We start from the raw sequence: 27,997 nt of genomic DNA, 5'->3' as shown, positions 1-27,997 counted from the left end.
GAACTTTAGGAAGTAAAGGAGATTACATCAGAAAATTTTTAAACGACAGCTTTACATAGTACAAGCTAGGGTCTTTTTACTATTTAGCCTCGCAGTAGTTACTCACTAATCTGTAACATCTCATCTGATGGCACAATATTAGGCAATGGTGTGGATGCAGTGGGTTGTTGAGCCTCCACAAACTGCTGGAGTTGTTCAATTTGAAAAAAAACATATTCATATTCCCCTTTTTTAATTTCACATCTACAAGGATAGCATAAAAAAAAGGTAAAGCCCAATGATATTACTTTTTGTCTTAACGCCGCATTCTTGTTATGGGAGCTAAATCCGGATACATTTTTACAATCTGACCATGAAATGAAGTAGGGAATTTCTGGAAATATTTTTTCATTAGATTACTTATATCTTTAGCCACAATAAAGGAAACAAGCAAAGTATTTCTGTGAATCACATCTAAAGTCGAGTCTTCCAAAAAATTTGACAAATTAGATGGTACTGGAGATTTCTTAAGAATAAAATGTCACATATTAATTGAAGGAATTTCTTCCTCCAAAAAAGACAATACCTCTTTAAGATATCTTTTAAAGGAAATGTATGGGAGCTCGCCCAAAACCTGAGGAAAATTTGTAATTCTGATATTTAAATGACGAGCTCTATTTTCCAATAGTTCTAAACGATGAGATGAAGATAATTGGTCTTTAACGACCATTACATTTAAATGTAAATTAAATTAAAAATTAAATGTAATTAAATGCAAACATTTTTTCTCTTTACACGAGACCTCTCCTGACAGCTCAGTGTTCTCTCGTAAGTGCAATTGGCTTCCTCCAGGCTCTGGTGAAACTCTTATTCAGGCATTTAAGAGCTTAGTTTATAATTGTGTCTTACACTTTGGCTTGTTTTTGGGTATACCCCGGAGTGTGAGGTTTATTATTTATCCACTTTGACTTGTTTGGCTTGCTGTATTATATGTGGATGTTGATTTGCATATTATCGGCATATCATGACACAAATGAACCTCACTCATAAGCCAGGGTATTTTGGATAAGTTCTCAACCTCTCAAATTTACTGCTAATACTCTTGCTTCCTTCTGGAGTTCATAAGCAACCCATTAAAGTCTGCTTAGAAGTTATTTTGTAATCAGGCTGCTGGATCCCAATACAGTTGGAACTATTTTTATATCTATCTTTTTTTGTATCTCTTTATTTTAGGATGTAGCAATTCATGACGGTACACATACAACAAGCAATTATATTATTATTCACAATGAAATAAACATAAAACTTATTACAATACTATATCAGAAACAAAATCAAAGAATATTTAAACTATACAAATAATCACCTCAACCAGAATAATCCGAAGGTTTATTGGTCAATATGTTGTGTCCACTGCCAGTACATCTTCCATATTTTGTCATAGGCCCCCTGCTTCTCAAGGAGAGAGAAGAATCTCTTTTCCATTATAGCGATATCTGCAACAATCGACTTCCAGTGATTAATTGAAGGAGTCGACTTCCAGTAATAAGCGATGGTGATACGAGCAGCATGTAATAACTGAATAACAAGAAGTTTAGTAGATTTATTCAACACAAAATTGTCCCATCTACCCAGCAAACACAAAGATGCAGTAAGTTGAAGTGGCTGACCCAAAATTTCTCGAACCAGAATCTCAACCTCTTGCCAAAAGTTAACAATCCCATCACATATGAAAATGAGAAGCAAAATCTCCACACCCCCTCTAACATGGGCTAGCTTTGCTAAATTTAGAGAAGAATGGATATCTATATGTTCTATGTAACAATCGAAACATTAACTCTCATACCTTATTATAGTAGAATATATCTTTCCAATTGTCCTCGTCGAAATTCAAAGATAGATCCTCTTCCCACTTCTCTGTAAGTGTAGGACATCCTCTGGATCAAATATCCAAATAGGGAGATCAGCAGTTATACCAATTAAAAACACCAAATTATATCTAGTACCAATATTTTAAACAGTTTGTTCCTATTTGAAATGCACAGCAAGTTGAATAGCTATATTACATGTCCCAAATTATGGGCCAGATTTTAGTAGCTACACGCGGGCGTAGATTTGTGCGCGCAACCTGGGGAGCCCCGATTGCTTTCTCCGTTCCCTCCACCCCCCAGCCCTACCTAAATTACCCCCCACCTTTATTTTATAAGTTGCGCCTGCCTCTGGGCAGGTGTAGATTGTGTGCACCGGCCGAGTGCCGGCACGGCCACTGTGCCAGAGGCCTCGGTCCCGCGCCATTTTTCAAGCCCCGGGACATACGCTCATCCCGGGGCTTGTGCGCGTCACCGGGCCTATGCAGAATAGGCCCTTTTAAACCCGCAGGAGTTTGTTTTTTTTTTTTTAATTTTTGATAATATTAAAAATGGAGGAAAAATACTTCAGATGCCAATTCAGATAGATGCCTTGTGAATTGGTTACAGGGGGCAATTAGTTTTACTAAAGAACATATTAATTGGGGGGGGGGGACAAGATGGCTATGAGTCAGTAGACACTGGACTGCTGAGCTCTCTTTTCCTTTAAAGTTTTGAGCTTTAATCTTCTATGGCACCGATGAGGAAGGGAAAAATTTTTGTGTTTCCCACTGAACCCTTGTTACTTGGCCAGCAGTTGATTGTCTCCTTTGTGTCTTCTGTCGACCCTCAATGTCTCGGCGTTGTGGTCTCCGTTGAAACACTCAGCGAGGGAGCGTTGGTGCTTCCTTGGGGCAAGGTTTCCCTCAGCCCCTGAGACAGGTTCTTTCACTGGCCGAATGACGCATTTCCTCCAGTGACGCCGCTGAGACGCTGGCAAGTACGCTGGCACCAGCATCTGAGCGGGTGGGAGCTGAGGAAATTGTTGTGTATTCTGTTACAACTTTGCAGGCTCCTGATGGACTGGCAGTGGTTGGAACTGCATTTTCTTCTTTGCCCTCTGAAGGCATTGGTCTGGTAAGAGGACAGGTTAATTATCCTCTTGGAGGTGCCTCTTCCTTTACGGTTCCATGTGGCAGGAGTCCTTTCAGATGCCCCCAAAGCCAGCTATTATAACTCTGGAATCGCTATGCAAATTGGAGAATTTTGCCAAGATTTTGTCTTTATCTGTATTAAAAGTGGATTCTGTCATTTCTAAACTGGATCCTATGGTTGCTCAACATGAAAGTTTCATTCAAGAGCATTCAAGGCAACTTGCAGTAGCTCAGCAAGACATTGTTAAAATTCAGGCGATCCAGTCTGTCGTTCAGGATAATGGAGTTCTATCTCACAGGCTTGAATTGCTGGAGAATTCTTCTTGTCGGATTAATCTTAGGATTTTGAATTTTCCTAAGATTTGGGTGAACTTCCGCTGGTTACTTAAAAAAAACCAAACTATTTCCTCCAAGGTTTGGGTATTTCATCTGAAGAATTTCCTTCTATTAATAAGCTAACTTTTTTGCTGTCCATCTTCTCAAGTTTCTGCAGGCGTTTCAGCTGGGAACCAATTTCCTCCCCTGAATCTCATAGAATTTCTAAAGTCATCTGGTCTGGAAATTATAGATAGGGCCACCTTGCTTTTGTCTTTTATTGTCGATTCGGATCTCTCTAAAGTGATATCTCTATTTTCATAACTTAAATTCTCCTTTTTATGGCCAAAATCTGAGGATTTTTCCTGACCTTTCTAGGCTTACCCAGCAAAGGAGAAGTTTTTTTAGTTCTCAGGAAAGACACTCTTGATCTTGGGGCTTCTTTTGTATTGTGTTACCCTTATAAATGCTTTGTAACGTTACGCTCAGATACCTTTGTATTTTTTGTACCTGAGCAGCTACAATCCTTTCTTAATGCTAGGAAAATCATAACTTCTTCTCCAGTTCTGACCGATTCTTATTTATATGAGACCATTATTAATGTATAGGGGTCTTACTTGCTACTGGCCTTCCTTTGATTGTTACTTAAAAAGATAAATTATAGATAACAATTTACATAGTAAATCAGAATGGTTAACTGGAAATAGTAACTTTGAGAAATAACACTTAACATGCGGCTTGGATAAGATAGAGGGAGAAGAATAGAGATATAATTGTACACACAATTCATGTGATATTGCTTTTCCTTCCCTGTTCTCCATTCTTTTTGTTATTATCCTCATGTTTCTCAAACAAAGGGGGTTATTTTCCAACTTGCGTTATGGCCTTTTCGCATGGCAGTTTGCAAAGCTATATTGCAGTTTTAATGCCGGAAATAACTACATCATTTTCAGTGGCATTAAGCTGAGAGAGAAAGAAGTTGAGAGTCCATTAAGCTAGGTTGAGAGAACATTGTACAAATCTCATCTTTGTGTGAATTTCCTCACTCCGAAGGTCATCAAATCTTCACAAGAGTGTTCTGTTGTGTTTGTACGTCTCACTCAGCATGTCAAAGTGACCGCTAACCCCTACTCTAATACCTAAACTTCACCTTGAGATACTAGGTGGGCCTCCTGTAGAGGTATAAATACCTAACTACTAGAAGGGCCTTATAGCTAGGCGCTCTCTCTCTCTCTCTCTCTCGTGGTTGTAGGTAGGAATTGCAACAGTTGTGGTATTACCGCAAAGTACGAAAACGTTATCGCACTCTACAGTAATACTTATGCGAAGCGCTAAAATAACGCACTATCAGGCCGATTCAGTATGGTGCGCTCAGGCCGAGTGCACCATTAGCCACCATTTGGTTGCTGGCTTTCCCGCGCATTTTACTGAATCGGCCCGATTGTGATAAATAGACTATTACCATAAAACACGCCCCTCTTCCTAGTGCATGCAATTGTTTGATGAATCTAGCCCAAAGATCTGTAATGCTTTGTTAATTTAAAATTTGCATAAATAAGTTAAAAAAAGCATATCAATTTATTCATGAGAGAGCCTTCTCTCCTTGAAAATCGTTGTTCCATCTCTTCTCGTTCCAACTGGACAGATATTTAGAATTAAAATGTGATTTATCAGAATGAATTTACTCAGAGCCACTCTGTTTTAGTATTGTAAAAGTGAACACATTCCACAAGGTCTTTGTATCATCAAAGAACCCAAATTATTTTCACAAGACAGAGCATTTGTGGATTGTTGGAACATGATTTTAAATAAATGTTCTTTAGATCTAACTGTTCTCGCTATTGAGAAGGCTAAAGAAACTACCACAGTTATTAAACAGGAATTGGATTTGAAATTGGACAGCGCGGTGGAGACTTTTGAAAACCAATATATAGATTTGAAAAAAAACCATGGACAATTTTGGAATATCAGTCTTCCCTAAACCGCACTTCACATATTAAGCTGGGGTACCATCTTAATAATTCCATAAGCTAAATTTGCTGTGCACTTTTTGTGTTACCACTATTTAAGCAGTGTTGAAGCATTATCCAGAATATCCACTGTCTAAAAGAAAAAGTAAAAAGAAAAAATTATGGATAAACATTGAATCAATGCTGCTATTCATTTTGGAGTTTTTTTTAAATAACTAATGATTTTGCCCCCTCTAACCAATTCACAAGGCATCTACCTGTGAATTGGCATCTGAAGTCTTTTTCCTCCATTTTTAATATTATCAAAAATTTGTAAAAAAAAACCCAAAAAAACATGTAAAAATCTTTTACACATATAATTTGGAACATGTAACATAGCTATTCAACTTGGTATGCATTTCAAATAGGAGCAAACTGTTTAAAATATTGGTAGTGGATATCATTTGGTGTTTTTAATTGGTATATCCGGTGCCTCACACCACATCTACTACTCAGCTATACAATCCTTATTTCTCCCTCAGAGCTCCCCTGTGCTTGCCCCATTAGCAATGCCATTCTTGTGTTTTTTTTCCTTTACTAATATGTCTGCTTTTTTTTCCATTGAGGTTTTGTCAGTTGGTATAGGAATGCCCCAGGTGATCACAACTTAATTCTCTACAGTTCTGTCAGGGTCACAGTTCCAATGTTTTGCTGGTACAATGATGTTATAGTATTTGTACCCTTTCCAGTAGAAGAGCTCTGTTCTCTTATAATGCCTTTTTGTATACAGTCCTTCAGACATCAGCACGTCACATCCAGCAATGCGATGTGTAACTATTTCCAATTCTGTTTTACAGAATCTGCATTTGTCTGTTTTGCTGTTTTTGTATGCTTGCTGTAAATCATCTTTTCCATAATCCATTGTACTATACTGCAATTATCAATCTCTCATCTTTAGGTTTAAGTTCACTTCTCTTTAGCCATTCCTGCATCAGGATTTGATCCACATGTGATTGATTGAAGTAAATGTATTTCCTGCTTATATTTGTGCTTTTGACAATTGGCTTTCCTTGTTTGTTGGTCCAATTCTTTGAAGAGGTATTTTTCATGTTTTGCAAATTCTGTCCTCCCGACATATGCTGATAGATTCTTTCTCATTCCTTCTACTCAACTGAAGGCTTGTACAGGTTTGAGGATGAAGACTGATTTTGACCATTCACATTTGTATTTCAATCTGTTCATGCTGTTAGATGTGCCTGAGGCCTATGATAGTAGCTCTATAAGTATAATCCTATTATTTTTTTTTTTTTGGAAGATCCATACCACATTCAGTTCCTGGGATGTGAAGTCTCAGCATATACTGGTTCTTATAAGTTAACTGGTTGGCATGGAGGAGTTTTCTTAGTCTTACATTCATATGCATCTTCTTCTACTCATGGATATTTATATACACCTTCCTGTTCAAGCTCTTTTATGATACAGTCTTCAGTTAGAAAAACATTTTTAGTTTTTCTTGGTTTTCCTTAGGGGAAGGTCATCTTAGCAAATTTGTTCAGGCCAAATGTCATCTTCCTGTTTCTCTCTCACGTAATGTCCATTGCATATACCTTGACAGGAATGAACCTCACTCATAAGCCAGGTTATGTTATCTGATCTTAGGCTCTCAACTTTATTGCTAATGCCTTTTTTTTTTAAAATATTTGCATTGTGCCAAAGAGAGCTGCTTTCTGGAGTTCAGAGGGTATTATATACACAGGCAACACGTATAAAATGACCTGGAAATACTTTTTAATTGGGACAGTGGCACCCAATACAATTGGACCAATTTCTGTATCTTTCTGCCACATTTTCTTGGTCTTTGATTGCATCATTTGTACTTGAAGATTTTCTTTTTCTCCATACAACGCTGAGAATATTTGCTTGGAACTGACTCTTCTATCAGCAGTACTGTTCTTGTGGTGTTCTGCTTTACCACAGTATCCAGTTATCTTGCATCGTTTTTTTTAATCTGTTGGAATAGTCCCAGATGATCACCTCTTCATTCTCTGTAGTTTTCTCAGGGTCATGATCATGTACAGTAATGATATGGTATTTACACAATTTCCAGTGGATGAACAGTGCCACTTTATTATGCCTTTCTGTATGTAGGCCTTCTGACATCAGCACTTGACATCCAGCAACATTTCCAGTTCTGTTTTACAAAATCAACATTTATCTGTTTTACCATTTTTTATTCTATGCTGGCTGTGAACCGTTTTGTCTGTAACCTGCTATCCTGTGCTGCATTTATCAATCACTCATCTTTAGGTTCAAACTTACCTTTCCTTAGCCATTCCTGAGTCAGGTTTTGATCCACGTAGGTTTCTGAAGTACTTCCATTTATCATGCTCAGTACATGTAAATGGTTTCACTCATAGAGTAATGACTCCAAATGGGTTAATTATGCTTAGTTCTTGACAAGAATGAACCTCACTTGTAAACCAGTTTTTATTATATTTTTCCCTTTGCTTTATCGGTGTTTATTACTACAAGAATAAAAACGATATTACTCCGGAGAAATAAATAATTTTGTCCACTGATTTCTCCCATTTTTGTTCGTGTTGTAATAAATACTGATAAAGTCCCAGGGAAAATAAAAATAAAAACTGAAAATGAAGGTCTGTATACTGAAGTAAGTTAGACTGTTTTGTTCAGATAGCCTAGTCTTTAATTTAGGAGTAAAGTCTGAATATACAGGTCCTAGCAACAAAATAGCAGGGTCTGCAAAATAATTTCTAAGATTGTGTACTCTAGCAGCTTGTGATCCTGGTACATATGATGGCTTTGTGTCTTAGGAAGGCCTGGTGTAACTTCCACACGGAGTTCATCATTTGAAAATGAGAAGAGCATTGTTTCTGGAGGTAAAGAAAAGTCTCATGAAAACCAAGGGTAAGTGCAAGTAGTTTGTGCTATATGATGCTTCAACTAGGGAGAGATGCTCATGGAAGGGGGCGATGGCTTGTTTGGATGAGTTTCTGTCCCCCTCCCCTCTTTCTGTTGACTTAACTTTTTATTACGCTGATGAGGGCCACTGTGGAAAACCATGTGTTCACTGAGCCAGGTGAGAAATTACTTCTAAAGGTGAACTCTCAAGCTTTGTTCCTCAAAACACAGCACCGTCTACTTCATCCCACCTATAATTTCAAATCCCTTTTTTAATTTGGAGCACAGTACTGCAGCACCTCTCAACCCCAGTCCTTCAAAAAGGATTTAACCTTTGAACATTGACATCTTTGTTTATTACAATTTCTTGAGCACCTAAAAAGATAAAACTAGGCGATTTACAAAAATTATATTCATAATAAAACATTCAAAATATAAAACAGTAAAACATCAGTAATTAAAATAAAGACAAAATCCTAAAAGACATATTAAAAAACTCAATGCATAAACATAAAGGGCCATGTAAAATTGATAAATAAACCTGCCAGAGCCTGCTGGATAAAACTGTTAAATATAAAACCTTAAAAGCAACAGAAAGCCTTCTTAAAAAGAGAGGTTTTGAGCATAGATTTAAATGATTTTATACAGTCTGATTGGAACTCTTCACTTGAAGAGATAAAGCAAAGTGTTGGAGAATCAACAGAGAGAGCTCATTCACGTATCATAGTTAGACGTGCCTAGCGAACTTAGAGTATATTGAGCAAACCTCTCTGCTGTGATCTTAATGCATGAGCTGGACAATAAAGATATACAAGAGCATTTGCCCATGGAGATAAATCAGTTGAAATGGCAGTTATGGAATATATCAAAGTTCTTGCCAAAAACAGTCTGTCATGGCATTCTTTATTCATTTCTATGAGCTTGACAATGCAGCTATAAAGATTGATAGGCCCACATTCAGTAGGCCAGCGAGCAGCTGAGTTATTCAGGTAAAGTTACCTGGATCACTTTAACAGGCTAACTTTAGACCTATGTATAAATCAACACCACAAAATCAGTGATCTGATAATTAAATAAACATCTAAAGAACAGTACTAACTGTTCTATCACTGTAAATTGTAAAAGCTGTTTTAACTGAGTTTATTAACCTAATGTTTTGTGCATTTCACCTTTGTTCTCAATGCCTACACAATTAATAGAAATATTTTTTCCCGTTGATAGCATGGCTGAATTAGCCATGCTGTCATGGGAACAGTCATTCAGGCCCGGGAGGCGGAGCTTTACCAAGCAGAGGCCAGAGTTTTGCTCTCTGCGGCTGCGTGTGTGTTCCTGCACAGGAAAGTAACAGATTCTCCTCAGTCTGTTCTTTCCGCGCGCGGGATCGCACGTGGAGCTGGTTTTCTCCCCAGCATTTTGTTTTTTCAAAATGTCTAAAAAATCGGGATTCAAACCCTGCAGATGCGGGAAGGTAATGTTGATCACGGATGGCCATGACCGATGTTACCGGTGCCTCGGACCAAATCACAGTCAAAGCGACTGAGAATTTTGTGCCCGAATGTCACCGAGGGTCCAAAGACAGAGGACCTACAGGATGAGAGAGCTCCTGAATTTTTTGGAGCCTTCTGAGGCTCATTCTTTACCTGGGCCCTCGAAAAAGCCAGCACCACCACTAAAGAGAGCAGCGTCGTGGGATCCTAGACCTTCCAGGCCTGGAGGTAAGGACTTTTCACGACGCCCTAGCTATCGGATCAGGGACCTGATCCGAGGGACTGGGACAAGGATTCGACCTCGCTATCAAAGATTGCGCCGTCCTCGAAGCACCGTGCGTTGAAATATACTATGACGCACAAGACGCTGGGAGCGGCGCAGGTGGCGCCGAAGACATCGCATATGGCGCCGAAACATGCCACGAAGCAACCGACGCACACTGCGTCGAGATGCGCGGCGCCAGCGGAACACACTATGGCACCATCGGCGCAGAAAGATACGACGCATGCAGCGCAAGGACCGGCGCCAACAACGCAAAAATCGGTGCACACGGCGCAAAAGACAACAAATAAGCCACAACAGTCATCCCATCAAGTACAACATACTTTAAAAAGATGGCATGAGTCTCCAGGGGTATCCCATTCAACCTCTAAAGATTCAACACCAAACCGCTCTCTTAGTTCATGGTCCTCAAAATCCACTTCTAAAGGATACAGACCAAAACAGAAGATGGTCACCGTCAGAAAAGAGAACCCGTACAGAAACCTCGTCGGGCCATCACCATAGGCATTCACATCACTCACACCATAAAAAGGCTACAGAAAAAATTAAAGGTTGGGAAGTAAGCCCTTCTACTTCTATTTCTTCTCATACACAAGGTTCGAAACCTTTACACAGATCAAACAAGGAAGTAATACAAGTTCCTTCATCCAATGCCTCTACGTCCTCACATAATTCCATTAAGACGACAAAAGCCGGGACGAAGCATGATTTCCCACATAATCTACCTCAACCATATTCTGTGGAGCCTAATACAAGTGATGTACCTAAACAAACCAGTCATTCAGCAATGCCTCCACAAACAAGAGGCGTTTTTTCAGTTATCTCAATCGTTAGCAGGATTTTTTGAAACCCTTGAATCATCCTTTAAGATGTCTAATGACGCCTCTGCAAGTTCCCCGGAACAGAGTATACACACTTCCAGGGAACCATTGGTGGAGCCTCCGTCATCTCCCGTATGATGTTGCCCAACTTCGCCAGTTAAAAACCCAGAAACGCCAATTGACTCCATGTCTCCACAAACGTCACCATCCTCGTCTACCAGGTACCCATCTGACCCACCAGAACAGCCACAGGAACTGTATTCCCCTCCAGAGGACCTCACTTACCCAAAAGTTTTAGAAAAACTGGGTACGATATTACACCTAGAGGATACAGATCCTAGAATGGAAACCATGGGTCTCCTGAAGATTTTTGATGCTCCAGGGGAACCCACGTCTCTTCCACCGCAAGAAGTTTTACATAGCGTATTACAGAAATCCTGGAAAACGCCATACTCTCTGTGAGCGGTTTCAAGAAAGACAGATATAAAATTCCAAATGCGGAAAACCTCACACTACACTATACCACAATTACCACTCGCATCAATTGTGGTCGAATCTGCGATACAAAGATTTAAGAAGGCAAAGACACATACCTCCTATCCACCAGGCAAAGACAACCGATGTTTAGATTAGTTTGGAAGAAAGATGTACCAGAATGCAATGTTAAACGCCCGCATTATGCACCATCAGTTCTATATGGTACAATATCTATATGAGTGCATACAAGCCACAAAAGGTATGCTTACATCGACTGGAGACCAGGTACCACCACCTCTCCATGATATGGAAGAGTGTTCTCGACACCTTTTGAGGGCGATATATGAAGGATTTGAGGCATCTTCCTCAATGTCTGCTACAGCCATTGCAGCCCGCAGAATGGCATGGCTGCGTTTCAGTGCCATACGGGAAGATCTACATGAAAAACTAACTAAACTCCCGTGTACAGGGGACAATTTATTTGGAGAGCGCTTTCAGGAAACAGTAGGCAAATTAAAAGACAAAGCTCTAGCAGTTCAGTCCTTGACATTGCAGCCACAATACTCATCTACACGCCGTTACTACGGCTCTAATCGTCGACAATCGTATGCCCGTAGACCCTACAGGTCTTACTAGTCAATCCGTACACCATCTTACCAGCGTCCTCAAACACAACAACAGACCCCAAATCAATGGAGGGGTAAGTCACGAAACCAGAGGCAGCCGACCCAACACCGGCAGCCCCGGTAAAATCAACACCATCTTTTTATTACCTCTGCCACCACCACAGCATCAAGCACCACCCAGCAGAATCCATTCTCGCCTAGCAGCCTGGGAGATGATAACATCCGATCAATGGGTTTTAGAGATCATACGACACGGTTACCAACTCCAATATACCACAAAACCCACATTACCCCACCTTTCAATTCAAAGGCCTCAAAGGTCCCAAACTCAACTAGGGGAGGAGATTGCTTTACTGCACAAACAACAAGCCATACAACTGATTTCTCCGAAAACCCGAAACTTAGGGTTTTATTCCCCATATTTCCTTATTCCCAAGAAGTCGGGTGGCCTTCATCCCATACTGGATCTTCGAGAGTTAAACAAGTTCATGACCAAAGAAAAATTCAAGATGGTATCATTGAAATCAATCCTACCTTTGATTCAACCCAATGATTGGATGTGTCCATCGATCTGAAGGATGCTTACACACACATTCCAATCCATCCATTCTCTTGGCATTACCTATGCTTTCGCTACAGGTGTCAACATTACCAGTACAAGGTTCTCCCCTTTGGACTATTGGCTGTACCCAGGGTTTTCACCAAATGCATGGTAGTGGTGGTAGCGCATCTCAGACAACAGGGTATGACCATCTTTCCATATCTGGACGATTGGTTGATAATAGCCTCGACTCCGAACGTTTTGATCGATCACCTCCAACAGGTGATAGAGTGCTTACAGGAATTGGGGCTAGTGATCAGTTTTCAGAAATCACATCTAGAGCCAACACAAAAGCTACAATTCATAGGAGCATGTCTGGACACCACTCGCAACCGGGCATACCTACCAAAAGACAGGGCAATACAAATGTGTCAACTCCTCCATTTGCTGAACCAAACTCAAAGATCTTCGGCGAGACAAGTTTTAATTGTCCTAGGTCACATGGCAGCAGCTATTTTCATGGTCCCAAACACCAGGCTACACATGCGACGCCTGCAATGGGGCTTAAAACAACACTCGCAACCATTGACACAAAGACTATTGTTAACATCCGAGATGAGAAAGGACATAGCATGGTGGCTCCTGGACTCCACCCTTTCCAAAGGAGCATTATTCAGCCCCCCTCCTCACAACGCAGTCTTAACCACCGATGCGTCTCGCAAGGGATGGGGAGCACATCTCGAGATTTACGAAACACAAGGTTTATGGACAATGTCAGAGCAGACTCTGCAAATAAATTTATTGGAACTCAGAGCGATTTGAAATGCACTACAAGTGTTTCAAGACCACCTGAAGGGCCGCAGGGTCATGATCTACACGGACAATCAAATGGCGATGTTTTACATCAACAAACAAGGAGGGTTCGGTTCATGGTCCCTATGCAAGGAGACCCTGATAATCTTCGAACACGCTCACCGACATTGCATACATTTGCAAGCAACTTACCTACCGGGAGTAGCAAATACAAGAGCGGACAATTTAAGTTGCATCTTTCATCCTCACGAATGGGCACTCAATTCAGAAGTAGCCCACGACATCTTCTATAGATGTCGTGGGCTACTTCTATAGGGACAACCCTCGATAGATCTCTTTGGCAACGGAAATCAACGCTCAAGTTTCCAACGTCTGCTCAATAAGACCCAGCCCGCTCAGAAATCGCTCAGGATGCCTTCCTCATTGTTGCGTTCATGCCTATTCTCGCCCTCGCTCCACCCTTTCTATCTCTGTGGTGACTCCCTTCGGCTCTGACGGACAGATGCTGCCGCGGCTTCTCTCTGCCTCTGAGTCCCAGAGTCCCCGGGCTGGCTTGTTGCTACAGATCCGCCATGTTCCTGATGATGTAAGGCCGCGTGCGCGCACTCCAGACTTGTACTGGCAAGGGCGCGAACCTCGGGGGCGTCCCTCCGTAGTGACGTCATCTGCTTCCAACATAAAAGGTCTTTGCTTGCAACTACGAATCGAGTTAGCAAGGAGGAATCTTTCTCTGCTGCTCTGCTTCTACAAATTTACCTAGGGGTACCCGCTCCTCGGGGGCCCCACTCTCTCTCTTCTTGATTTCAGATACAGGACGGAATCCCGTACTCGCTCCATGAGGGCCTATGTTCCTGAAGACTCAGAAGACTCCTATCGCCTGGAAGTGATCGCAGACATGAACACTGTGAGTTCTATTCAGATAGGAACCGGTACTCACTCCACGAGGGCCTACACTCCTAATCCCAAAGACTCCTTTCTGTCTAAGACGTTATCGCAGGTACGGAGATCGTGAGTTATTACAGATAGGAATTGGTACTCGCTCCACGAGGGCCCATATTCCTAAAACCCTTTACAAACTCTCTTCTTTCTCAGAAGATATCGCATACCTATATCTATGAATTGCTATTACAGATTGCAGATAGGAACCGGTACCCGCTCCACGAGGGCCTATACTCCTAATCCCAAAGACTCCTTTCTGTCTAAGACGTTATCGCAGGTACGGAGATCGTGAGTTATTGCAGATAGGAATTGGTACTCGCTCCACGAGGGCCCATGTTCCTAAAACCCTTCACAAACTCTCTTCTTTCTCAGAAGATATCGCATACCTATATCTATGGATTGCTATTACAGATTGCAGATAGGAACCGGTACCCCGCTCCACGAGGGCCTATGATCCTCAACTGTCCCAAACTCTCTTCTATTCCAGAAGCCATCTCATACACAGTTATTGTGAGTTACTATTTCAGACTGCTTACAAGAACCAGTACTTGCCTGTGGCTCCTGTTCCTGAATACTGAAGATTCTCTGTTGCATAAGAGGACCTTACAGACATCTACCATTGTGAGTGTATCATCCACTACTGGTTATGTATCCAGCATACCCTGTCTACTCACTACCTATAGTCTCTCTCTACAGCTCAGCAACTCAGAGATCGCTATTCCAGTATCTGAAGGACTTCAGCCCTGCCGAGCACGTCAGCTCACTACTGCTACCTCTGGTGGTTCTACTTCCAGTCTAATAAAGAACTATCTGTGTTTGTCTCAATACTCCAGCCTAGCCGGTGGTTCCTCTCAGGATCTCCTCTTGGGGATGCTGTCATCTGCCATCTGCCCAGGGATTCACCATTTCTACTAAGTGTTCATTCCTTACACTCATAGAGTGGTATTATATCATATACCACTCTGTGGGAGCCAACCCACATTAGTTCACTAATTCTGCCTATGGAGTATCATCACTGTTACTCCTTCTTCAAGGGAACAGATCCATAACAGATTGTTACTTCAGTACAGAGATTATATTAAGTGCTAACTCCCTAGCGGATCCTTCTCAGATTGCTCAACTCCAAAGCAGAATTATAACAGAGTGCTAGCTCTTTCATTCTACAAGAACCAGCGCATACCAGGTTGCTAACTCTACCTTCCTGGCAGGTTGAGCCACGACAGTTTGCTAACTCCTCCTCCCAGAGGAGCTGGAACCTAATAGATTGCTAACTCCGCCCTCCTGGCTGGGTGAGCAATAACACTCATCCCGTGGACAACAGGCCTCCTGTATGCCTTTCTTCCCATACCACTCATTACCAGGACAATTCAAAAGTGCATAGCAGACAGGGCTCAACTGACACTCATACCCCAGCCTGGCCCAGGCAGCTGTGGTACAATTTCCTTCTACGACTGTCCATCAAAGACCCAATTCATTTACCGAATCGCCCAAATCTACTGTTCCAAGAACAGGGGACACTCTTGCACCCGCTACACTCATCTTTCCATTTGACAGTATGGAGATTGAACGGCTCCTTCTAAAAGAACAGGGAGTTTCCACTTCAATGCAATTCATATTGTTAGAATCCAGGAAACTCTCAACTAGGAAAAATTATAGCTATAAATGGAAGCGCTACTCTACCTGGTGCACTTCCAAGGGTATAACACCATTGGACTGCTCACCCGAGCTACTCATGGACTACCTTCATACACAGCTGGTCTAGCAACATCAGCCATTAGGGTTCATCTTAGTGCCATAGGGACATATCATAGACCAGTTAACAATATTCCTATCTCCAATCACCCCTTGCTCTCTCGTTTCATTAAAGGTTTAACTCACCTTCGTCCTCCGATTTCTAAGCCTCCAGTTCCATGAAACCTCAACATAGTTCTTGAACAGCTCATGCTTTCCCCATTTGAACCTATGGACTCTGCACACATGAAATACCTTACATGGAAGGTAGTATTCCTGGTAGCGGTAACATCGGCACGCCGAGTCAGTGAATTGCAAGCCTTAGTCCACTATGCTCCATATTTACAGTTTTATCACCAAAAGGTAGTTCTCAGGACTCACCCATCCTTCCTTCCAAAAGTGGCTTCTCAATTCCATCTAAATCAAACCATAGAACTACCCATCTTTTTCCCTAAACCTCACTCTAATGATAGGGAAAAACTACTGCATACACTGGACTGCAAAAGAGCATTAGCGTACTACAAAGAGAGAACACACTCTGACTCCCGTGTTTCTCAACTATTTGTCTCTTTCGACCTGAAAGCACCTGGACTACCAGTGGCTAAACGCACCATCTCCAGCTTGATAGCACAGTGCATCAAATTCTGCTACAACAAACAGAAATTACATCTATATTCTGTTCCCAAAGCTCACAAAGTCAGAGCAGTGGCGACCTCCTTGGCACACCTCAAAAATGTACAACCTATAGACATTTGTAAGGCAGCTACATGGTCATCGCTCCATATCTTCACATCCCACTACTGCCTTGATCAACAAGCAGCCACTGATCTGAAGATAGGGCAAGCAATCCTGCAATCTCTATCCTCCTGTCCACAGTGACTGCCACACTAAAAGGGATCACATGCGCCTATACACATCACAAACAACGTGATCGGGAGCTTGGGACTCCCATGACAGCATGGCTAATTCAGCCCTGCTATCAACGGGAAAAAGCAAGTTTGCTTACCGTAAACAGTGTTTCCATAGATAGCAGGATGAATTAGCCATGCTGACCCTCCCTCCTCCCTGGCAGTCGCCGTCTCTTCGACTCCATTAAAGCTTAATCACAGACTGAGGAGAATCTGTTACTTTCCTGCGTGGGAACACAAGTGCAGCCATAGAGAGCAAAACTCTGGCCTCTGCTTGGTAAAGCTCCGCCTCCCGGGCCTGAATGACAGTTCCCATGACAGCATGGCTAATTCATCTTTCTATCTACGGAAACACCTTTTACGGTAAGCAAACTTGCTTTTTTCAATTTTTTTTATCCCATCTAAAACCACAAATTATTTTGTGGTTTTAGATGGGCCCCTTCCAAAGTCCCTTTGATCCCTTCACTCTCCCTCTTTTATTTCTTCCCTCCCTTCACTAATTCTAATTCCTCCACAAACCCCTCACCCTGGTTTACTACCCCTCCCCCCCGAAACCCTTGCTTCACTCTAGTTCACTCTCTCCCCCCACCCAACAAAACTCTGCTTCACTTTGTGTCCGGGGTGGGACCGGGGTCAGGGGGCGGTTCGGGGCGGGACCGGGAGGCGTGGCGCCGGCTCGGGGGCGTGGTCGAGGCCTCCGGACTAGCCCCCGGGTCGGGTGATGGCGCGCCAGCAGCCTGCTGGTGCGCGCAGATTTACGCCTGCTGAAAGCAGGCGTAAATCTGGCAACAAAGGTGGGGGGGGGGTTTAGATAGGGCCGGGGGGTGGGTTAGGTAGGGGAAGGGAGGGAACAGGCAACGCGCGCCGGTTGCACAAATGCGCACCCCCTTGCGTGCGCCAACCCCGGATTTTATAAGATACAAGCGGCTACACGCGTATCTTATAAAATCCAGCGTACTTTTGTTTGCGCCTGGTGGCGAACAAAAGTACGCCCTCACGCAAATTTATAAAATCTACCCCAGCGTGTATATACCCCCACATACATACACATTTATATGTATATACTATATATATATATATATATATATATATATATATATATATAATATTTGAGAGAGAGAGAGAGATATGGACAGATATGTGTGTCTGTAGGTAATACGTTTCAGAAATCATGTCACAGTATCTGATGAATGTGTCATCTATGACTTGTGAAGACAGACTGCAAGAATTCCCAACATCCCAATATATACCTAAATGTATTTATTACAATAAATTCATACTATATTGGCTGACGATAATCTCTGAAATAGCTGGCTGGGCTGAACTGTAATTTTCTCTCTTTACTGCTCGCCATAATAAAAACATTCAAATTTATGTTGTCATTTCAGTAACCGTGATGCAAAGATCCACTATTACCAGGCACTTTGTAATGTAGCACAAAACTCTGCAAAAAGTCACTCAGAGCCTATATAGAAAACCTGCCATAGCAAAACAGCACAGTGTCCCTGAACTTAAATAGCAACAAACCTGTATGAAAAGGCAACACTGCAAATGTTCCAATTGGCCCCAAAACACCAACATGCCTTCTAGTGGAAAAACAGAACAAGCTGGACTTCTGCAGATCCCTACATAAAACCTACACGCTAGCAGAATACGTCACTTCTGTCACACATACAAAACACAGACACTCGCTAAATACTAAGTAAGGGGGTCACAAATTAGAAATAGAAATATGCAGGCAAAAACTGAATTCTTCTTTGATCTGCCATCCACTCTGGCTTATCTCTTTTTCCTCTCCCCCATTCCTGTTCCCTGCAGGAGGGAGGGGAAATGAGAAGAGGAGGTGATGGTTTGGGGAACAGATGGCTCTTACTGTGCCTTGCACTGTCTGCTCCAGACCCATCCACTCTGTTGAATGTTGCCTGGGAGGGGGGACCTGGAGGAGGAAGCAGAGGGCTGTTCTCTGCTGCTTAAGATTCAAGGCACTGGCCAATAGAGTCATTGAGGCAGAATGTTGTGTGCTTCTGCCCATAGGTAAAAGAAGCCCTGTTGATGATGCTCCCTTGAGCTTGATACCGGGGCATCCACCCTCCTCGCCCACCCCTAGTCCTGGCCCTACCGGCCAGGACTAGGGGTGGGCGAGGAGGGCACCCTCCTCGCTGCTTACCCTGCCCTTTTAGTTCAATTTTTGTTAGTCATTAAAATATTGTAAAGCTTGTTGCTATGTTATGTTACACTGTAAACCGAGGTGATGTTGCTAACGTGCCCCGGTATATAAAAATCCTTTAAATAAATAAAAATAAATAAATAAAAGGTTAGCTGGCTCAGGACAAAGCATTCCGGGACAGAGCTATATGTCTGGTTAAATTAGCCGAATAAACACCATTTCATTTCATGCCTCTACACCAGTCGAGTCTACACAGGTGGCTTATGTCCCCCTCCTAGAAGATGGAGGTAGAGTACAAAGCCTTCCTCTGTGACGACATTGTCACTACATAAAGGTGGTGCAGCACGGAGAGAAACTAGTATTCTCTGAAGAGGATGTTGGGGAGGTACCCGTAATGGAGAAGGTTTTCATGGGTAATGATTCAGATGGACTGAATCAAATCACGGTGAACCTAGAAGATGTGCTAGGCCTGATTGACAAACTGAAGAGTAGTAAATCACCTGGACCGGATGGTATACACCCCAGAGTTCTGAAGGAACTAAAAAATGAAATTTCAGACCTATTAGTAAAAATTTGTAACTTATCATTAAAATCATCCATTGTACCTGAAGACTGGAGGATAGCAAATGTAACCCCAATATTTAAAAAGGGCTCCGGGGGCGATCCAGGAAACTACAGACCGGTTAGCCTGACTTCAGTGCCAGGAAAAATAGTGGAAAGTGTTCTAAACATCAAAATCACAGAACATATAGAAAGACATGGTTTAATGGAACAAAGTCAGCATGGCTTTACCCAGGGCAAGTCTTGCCTCACAAATCTGCTTCACTTTTTTGAAGGAGTTAATAAACATGTGGATAAAGGTCAACCGGTAGATATAGTATACTTGGATTTTCAGAAGGCGTTTGACAAAGTTCCTCATGAGAGGCTTCTAGGAAAAGTAAAAAGTCATGGGATAGGTGGCGATGTCCTTTCGTGGATTGCAAACTGGCTAAAAGACAGGAAACAGAGAGTAGGATTAAATGGGCAATTTTCTCAGTGGAAGGGAGTGGACAGTGGAGTGCCTCAGGGATCTGTATTGGGACCCTTACTGTTCAATATATTTATAAATGATCTGGAAAGAAATACGACGAGTGAGATAATCAAATTTGCAGATGACACGAAATTGTTCAGAGTAGTTAAATCACAAGCAGATTGTGATAAATTGCAGGAAGACCTTGTGAGACTGGAAAATTGGGCATCCAAATGGCAGATGAAATTTAATGTGGATAAGTGCAAGGTGATGCATATAGGGAAAAATAACCCATGCTATAATTACACGATGTTGGGTTCCATATTAGGTGCTACAACCCAAGAAAGAGATCTAGGTGTCATAGTGGATAACACATTGAAATCGTCGGTTCAGTGTGCTGCGGCAGTCAAAAAAGCAAACAGAATGTTGGGAATTATTAGAAAAGGAATGATGAATAAAACGGAAAATGTCATAATGCCTCTGTATCGCTCCATGGTGAGACCGCACCTTGAATACTGTGTACAATTCTGGTCGCCGCATCTCAAAAAAGATATAATTGCGATGGAGAAGGTACAGAGAAGGGCTACCAAAATGATAAGGGGAATGGAACAACTCCCCTATGAGGAAAGACTAAAGAGGTTAGGACTTTTCAGCTTGGAGAAGAGACGACTGAGGGGGGATATGATAGAGGTGTTTAAAATCATGAGAGGTCTAGAACGGGTAGATGTGAATCGGTTATTTACTCTTTCGGATAGTAGAAAGACTAGGGGACACTCCATGAAGTTAGCATGGGGCACATTTAAAACTAATCGGAGAAAGTTCTTTTTTACTCAACGCACAATTAAACTCTGGAATTTGTTGCCAGAGAATGTGGTTCGTGCAGTAAGTATAGCTGTGTTTAAAAAAGGATTGGATAAGTTCTTGGAGGAGAAGTCCATTACCTGCTATTAAGTTCACTTAGAGAATAGCCACTGCCATTAGCAATGGTTACATGGAATAGACTTAGTTTTTGGGTACTTGCCAGGTTCTTATGGCCTGGATTGGCCACTGTTGGAAACAGGATGCTGGGCTTGATGGACCCTTGGTCTGACCCAGTATGGCATTTTCTTATGTTCTTATGTTCTTATGTTCTGCCTCCAGCAGCTGGTAGGATTTATTGGTGGTGGAGCACTATTGCAGGCTGGGCCAAGCCACTGGTTCATCCAGGAGAGCGAACCCATTGAATGAAGGGGTTCCTGGGTGAGCCATGGGTGGAGGCTTTCCTATGGGGTGGGGGAGAAGAAAGGGAGAATCCTTGTTTCCGGACTCAAGCTATTTGAATATGTTGGCCTTTCCCTTCCCCCTTTCCTCCCTCCATTCCTGCCCAGCAGCCTAAACAAAAAAACAAGGAGAAACAAAGCCAGAGACAGTGGCTAGAGGAAAGTAAGGCTGCATAGAAGTCCTCCATGTCAGGATGAGAGAGGGTGGGCTGAAAGATAGATCCCTTTATAGGCCTCCTGCTCCTTTGGCATTTGTGGCAGCCAGCCAGTGCAGTAGCATGCTTCCAGCAGAGAGAAAGAAATCTCAGCACAGCCACTGTTGCACTGTTTGTGGCTTCAAAAAGACATTTTCTGCTGCTTTTGGTTCTTTGTACAGCCTGTACACGCAACGGGAATGTCTCTGGGGAAGCTTTTAAGTCCCCCAATTCAATCGCAGTCACTCCAGCCACGGGGAAAGGCTCTTTGGCTGAGCGGTGATCAGAACCTCTGGAAAGCCTCTTCATCTGCTGTTTTGGTGGGAGCATTGGCAATATTTAGCCTTTCTCCCACAGAAGCCTCAAGCATGCAGAAACCTCGATCAGATGAGGCAAAGGGTTTTACTGATCCTCCGGTGTTAGAAGCTGTGAAGAACTCTTAGGCTAGGGGTCAGTTGGGACCATCTAAGAATCTTGAGGGTTTGTCCCCCAAGTGTTTTTGTTTTCTACGTAAAGCTTTTTGTGCCATTCAAAAACCAGATGGCAAGCACATGTCTTCTCCAGGGACTAGTAAGGTTTCCCCTGGGGAGCCAGTGTCCATCATGTGGATTAGGGGGTCTATAGAGTCTCTCTGTCTGGACCTGGAGGAAATGCAAGAGGATACTGTGGAGCTTTTGGACTTGGCCAGCTATACATTGTGCTTATATATATATATATATATATATCCTCACCTTGTGTCAACAATTATTTAGACTTCTTATGCTGTCCCCCCTCCCCCTCCCCGCTATAACTTTCCCTGAAACACTACTCTTTTAAAAGTTTGATCGATTGCATATCCTGTAACACTCTTATGCCTTCCCAGTTACTCAATCATACTATGGACTGCTTATCCTGTAACACTCCTATGCCTGTAACATGCCTATGCCTTCCCAGTTACTCAATCATACTATGGACTGCTTCTCTAACCAAATCATAGTCTATATACCATCGAATACTGTAAATAGTTCTCAGTTACACAGTTTATCTTGTTATTGTAAGTTACTGTACATTTTGTTCCTGTTCTATGTAAGGGCATTCCCAACTAGTTATAAGTTACATGTAAACCGATACGATGTGCAAACGGTTGTCGGTATATAAAATTCTCCAAATAAATAAATACATCCCAGGAAAGAAGGAGAAATTTCTTCAGATAGGGAGGATGACTCTGTTATCCACATTTTTTTTAAACTCTTTATTTTAACAAGTTTTTAGGCATAGAAAAATAAGACATAATCAACTTACAAATCTAGCAAAGATACACAGCATTTCTTACAATATCAGACAACCAGAACAAAAGGTTCAAGGTTCAGGTAGATACAGGCCTGTAGTGACCATAATATTGATGATATACAGTCCAAACATTGTCATATTTAAAAAAACTGACCCTTTAAACCATAGCGAAGCCTATCAAGATCAGCCACATTGCGCACTTGTGCCCTCCAGTGATCTATGGTTGGGCTAAACTTCCAAAAAGTGGCAATAGTGAACCTTGCAGCCAGTAATATATGAGCCACTAAGCTTTGATATTTTTGAGGTATAAATGAGCCAGTCTATAATCCCAAAAGACCCAACAAGGGTTTAATATGCACAGGGATACCCAATATATCTGTAATCTCCTGTGCTATCTGTGACCAAAACTGACTCACAACCAGGCAGAACCATCATGTGTGTTTATAAGATCCCCGTTCACCACATCCCCTCCAATACAAAGGACTAGCTCCAGGGATAAATCTAGAATAATATATTGATGTACTGTATGTCCTATGCAATAACTTAACCATAAGCTCTGTTCACTTTGTACAGATTGTGACATGGTGCGCTAATTGCCAGATGTTTTTCCAACCTTTTAACATCTAAATTGACCCCTAGATCCATATTCCAGTTCCAAATCAATGTGGGTGCAGTCATTGTACCATATTTCCCAGCAAGAATACCTCGATATAATATAGCAGTCCCTTTTGATTTTGCCCCCGGGTCACTTAGATATTTCTCTATACCATTTAACTGTCTTAGGGACCCAGCTAAACTGGGGAGAAAATACAACTGGCCAGAACAGGATTTTCAAATATTGGTGCTATAGGTGACAGGACCTCCCCATCCATCTTCAAACACTTTTGAACCTGGTTCCTGACCAGTAAGGTATGTGCAAGTATTGGACTATTTCTACCAATTTTCCTCCTCAAAGGGGAGCATAGCTAGATTAACTAACTCAGCTTGCTCTCTCAAGACCCAATCACGGAATATCCCCCACATGTAGCCAGTCATGCAGACAAACTAGTCTAGCCGCCCAGTAATATAGGCATATATTAGGGAGTGCCATTCCTCTTTGTGTTTTAGGAAGCCACAATTTGCCTAGTGTCATGTGCCCTTTTTGTTTTTTCCACATAAATTTAGCCATTAACTGATGTAAGTCAACAAACACCTGAGCAAGTACAGTACAAGGAAGATGCTGTAATAATTTCAGCAATTTAGGCAGGACATTCATTTTAAGTAAGTTAGTCCTTCCAGCCCAGGAATCCGTTAAATTTTGTCAGATACGACTCAGCATAGGGCCATAGTTCTTGGAGTATAAATCTTTGAAATTATTAGTGATGTGAATACCAAGATACTGGAAGTCATTTTCCATCTTACGAAATATAGACAAACTTTCCAGTAATGGCATTTTATTACAAAAAAAATATAATTCCGATTTATCAAAGTTAGTCTTGTATCCTGCGAGATGCCCAAATATTTGTAAGAGTACCAACAATGCAGGTTCCGATACCCACGGTGCTGTAAGTTAAACTAACACATTGTTATCCACATTTTTCACAACGACAAGATCTAAATGTTAATTAATCAGGTGGTGTCCTGTCTCAGGATTGCAGATTTAAAGGTGGAGGAAATTCCTGTTTGGGACCCTATCATCAAGAGTGTCTGTAAGTCCACCAAAGTTTTTCCCTTTGCATTTCAAGGTGGAAGGGATGATGCTTGCTGAGTGAAAGGTTCCTGAGAATAGTCTCAAGGGTATTAAAAAATCTGCTCAAGTTATGTCCTCTGTCACCAGATGCAGTTAAGTGATTGTTTTAAGTTCCTCATGTGGATAACTGCAGTGCAGATGTATGACTATCTCAGTGGAGGGTAGTATTTCTCTTAAAGATCTTCAGGATTGGAAGATAGAGCTTTGCTTGAGGCATCTATTTTCTTCTACATCTCTTGTAGTTCAAATCCCTATGTGTGGTGGCTTCATAGCTAGAGTACTTCTTTGTTGGATCCAGAGGCTCCCAGAAGGGAGTAGAAGCAGTCCATATGGAATCAGCTAGGGCTTTTTTGGTGGATGTTCTATATGGTTTGCTCCGGACATCTACCAATCAGTGGCCTTCTCTATGGTGGCTAGATGCCTTCTTTAGCTTCACAATTGAGAAGCAGATCTTGGTCTAAGTCTAGACTGGTGAAGCTGCTGCTTGTAGACAATCTAGAGCATTTAGTTAAAAATCTGGGGAATCCGAAGCCCCAGAGAATCCCTGAGGTCAGATCTCTGACCATTTACCACCCTAATAGAGGCAGGGGTCGGTTTTAGAACTCCAGATGCTGGCAAACTATCTTATTCCTACTCTTTTCATAATGCTTGGGCTCCAGAGGAGAGAGAGCCAGTCCTTTCATGCCTTCTACAAGCCCTGGCTCAACCCAGCCAGTCGAGCCTCTCAATGAAGCGCAGTGGGTTTACTCACTGGTCCTTCCAATAGGTGGACTACTTACAGTAGTTTTTTCAGAAGTGGATATGAATAACCTCCAGTGGGTTTTAGAGGTGATTTCACCTTGGTTACCCTTTGGAATTCACCATTTCATTGCCTGGCACCTTTATGGCATCCCCTTGCTCTTCGGTGGCCAAGCAAAGGGTAGTTTGTCACCTTGTTAAGATTTCAGTTATTGCAAGTTATGGTTCCTGTACTTCATTCAGAACAGACTCACAATGAATACTCTAATTTATTTCGTTGTTCCCAAGAAAGTTGGGACCTTCCAATCTATTCTTGATCTGAAAGGGGTGGACAGCAGTCTCAGAATTTCTTGTTTCAGGGTGGAGACACTAAATTCGATATTCATGTCTGTTTGGCAGGATGAATGCCTGGCCATCCTGGACCTGTTGGAAGCATATCACTGTGGCCCCATCAGGCTGGAAGATTAGAAGTATGGCTTTGCTTTCTGCATGAGCATTTCCAGTTCAAAGCGTTTCCTTCTGGGTTGGCAATAGCTCCCCAAATGTTTAAAGTAGCACGTTTAAGACTAATCGGAGATGCACAATAAAGTTCTGGAATTTGTTGCCAGAGGATGTGGTTAGTGCAGTTAGTGTAGCTGGGTTCAAAAAAGGTTTGGATAAATTCTTGGAGGAGAAGTCCATTAACGGCTATTAATTTATCCAATCCTTTTTTAAACACAGCTACACTAACTGCACTAACCACATCCTCTGGCAACAAATTCCAGAGTTTAATTGTGCGTTGCGTAAAAAAGAACTTTCTCCGATTAGTTTTAAATGTGCCACATTCTAACTTCATGGAGTGCCCCCTAGTCTTTCTATTATCCGAAAGAGTAAATAACCAATTCACATTTACCCGTTCTAGACCTCTCATGATTTTAAACACCTCTATCATATCCCCCCTCAGCCGTCTCTTCTCCAAGCTGAAAAGTCCTAACCTCTTTAGTCTTTCCTCATAGGGGAGTTGTTCCATTCCCCTTATCATTTTGGTAGCCCTTCTCTGTACCTTCTCCATCGCAATTATATCTTTTTTGAGATGCGGCGACCAGAATTGTACACAGTATTCAAGGTCCGGTCTCACCATGGAGCGATACAGAGGCATTATGACATTTTCCATTTTATTCACCATTCCCTTTCTAATAATTCCCAACATTCTGTTTGCTTTTTTGACTGTCGCAGCACACTGAACCGACGATTTCAATGTGTTATCCACTATGACGCCTAGATCTTTCTTGGGTTGTAGCACCTAATATGGAACCTAACATTGTGTAACTATAGCATGGGTTATTTTTCCCTATATGCATCACCTTGCACTTAACCACATTAAATTTCATCTGCCATTTTGATGCCCAATTTTCCAGTCTCACAAGGTCTTCCTGCAATTTATCACAATCTGCTTGTGATTTAACTACTCTGAACAATTTTGTATCATCTGCAAATTTGATTACCTCACTCGTCATATTTCTTTCCAGATCATTTATAAATATATTGAAAAGTAAGGGTCCCAAAACAGATCCCTGAGGCACTCCACTGCCCACTCCCTTCCACTGAGAAAATTGTCCATTTAATCCTACTCTCTGTTTCCTGTCTTTTTTAGCCAGTTTGCAATCCACGAAAGGACATCGCCACCTATCCCATGACTTTTTACTTTTCCTAGAAGCCTCTCATGAGGAACTTTGTCAAACGCATTCTGAAAATCCAAGTATACTACATCAACTGGCAGATCAGAGGTAAATCTTACCAGGAGAATATTCAGATGGCCAGCCAAGTAGTGCAGCTTTTAGGAAGCTTTGGCTGGGTGGTCAGTTTCCCCAAAAGCAAGCTTCTCTTTATTCATCTCTAGATTGCCTGGAGGCGCACTTTGATACAACCTTAGGATGGGTTTGCCTTATTATGGACCGGATGGATAACTTCATCAGACAGGGACAGAGGTTCATGATTCAGGATGCTCCAAATGCTTGGGATTACCTTCAGCTCCTAGGCTCTATGGCAGCGACCTTAGACCTGTGTCCTTGGGCCAAGGCTCACAGAAGACCTCTTCAGTCGGCTCTTCAGTTTTGTTGGTCATCTGTTTCCTAAGACTATGAGGTTTGTTATCCAGTGCTCTGGTTGGTGGTGATGATGATCTCACAGAATTTGTTGCAGAGGGGATCAGTCTCTTGACTCCCTTCTGGTTACTAGTCATGACAGATGCAAATCTATCAGGTTGGGGTAACTATTGATTGAACTAGATGGTTCAGGACTGCCGGACATCAGTAGAGGTGACTTGGTCCATCAATTGATTGGAGACCACAGCGATCCGATTAGCTCTGTCATTTTCTTCCAGTTCTCCAGGGAAAGGCAGTTAGAATGCTGTCCGACAGTGCGACCACAGTAGTATATGTGAACAGACAGGGAGCCAGCAAGAGTTGGGGAGTCTTAGAGGAAACCATTCTGCTTTTTATGTGGGCAGAAAAGAATCTGCCGAGTTTGTCAGCAGCTCATTGTTGTAGGTCAGGAAAATGTTCAAGCTGACTAACTGAGCAGGAATCTACTGGACCCAGGCTAATGGCAGCTGTGCCCAGAGTCCTTTAAACTGCTAGTATACAGGTGGGGCTGGTCTCACATGGACTTAATGGTGACTTGCAGGAATGCCAGAGTTTTTCAGCTGTCACAAGGAATTTGGCTCCATAGGTATAGATGTGCTGGTGCAGCCTTGCCCGGAAGGAGTTCTTTATGCTTTCCCTCCTTGGTCATTGATCAGGAGGGTGCTGCGCAGTATCGAGATGGAAAGCAGCCAAGTTGTGTTGATTGCTCCAGATTGG

General features: G+C 42.2%; 1 protein-coding gene across 2 annotated transcripts in view; it reads left to right on the top strand.

Annotated features, from left to right (window-relative positions):
* Positions 1 to 27,997, top strand: part of KIAA1841 (KIAA1841 ortholog) — a 201,206-nt gene that overhangs the window by 20,610 nt on the left and 152,599 nt on the right. For both annotated transcript variants that reach the window (XM_029593704.1, XM_029593703.1), the window contains exon 4: positions 8,079 to 8,172. In XM_029593704.1, the coding sequence (XP_029449564.1) occupies positions 8,079 to 8,172 (94 nt within the window). The remainder of the gene's footprint in view (positions 1 to 8,078; positions 8,173 to 27,997) is intronic.

The sequence above is a fragment of the Rhinatrema bivittatum genome, chromosome 3 (assembly GCF_901001135.1).
Source record: "Rhinatrema bivittatum chromosome 3, aRhiBiv1.1, whole genome shotgun sequence".
Lineage (NCBI taxonomy): Eukaryota > Metazoa > Chordata > Amphibia > Gymnophiona > Rhinatrematidae > Rhinatrema > Rhinatrema bivittatum.
The sequence above is the reverse complement of the archived record's forward strand: the minus strand, read 5'-3'. Positions and strand labels throughout refer to the sequence as shown.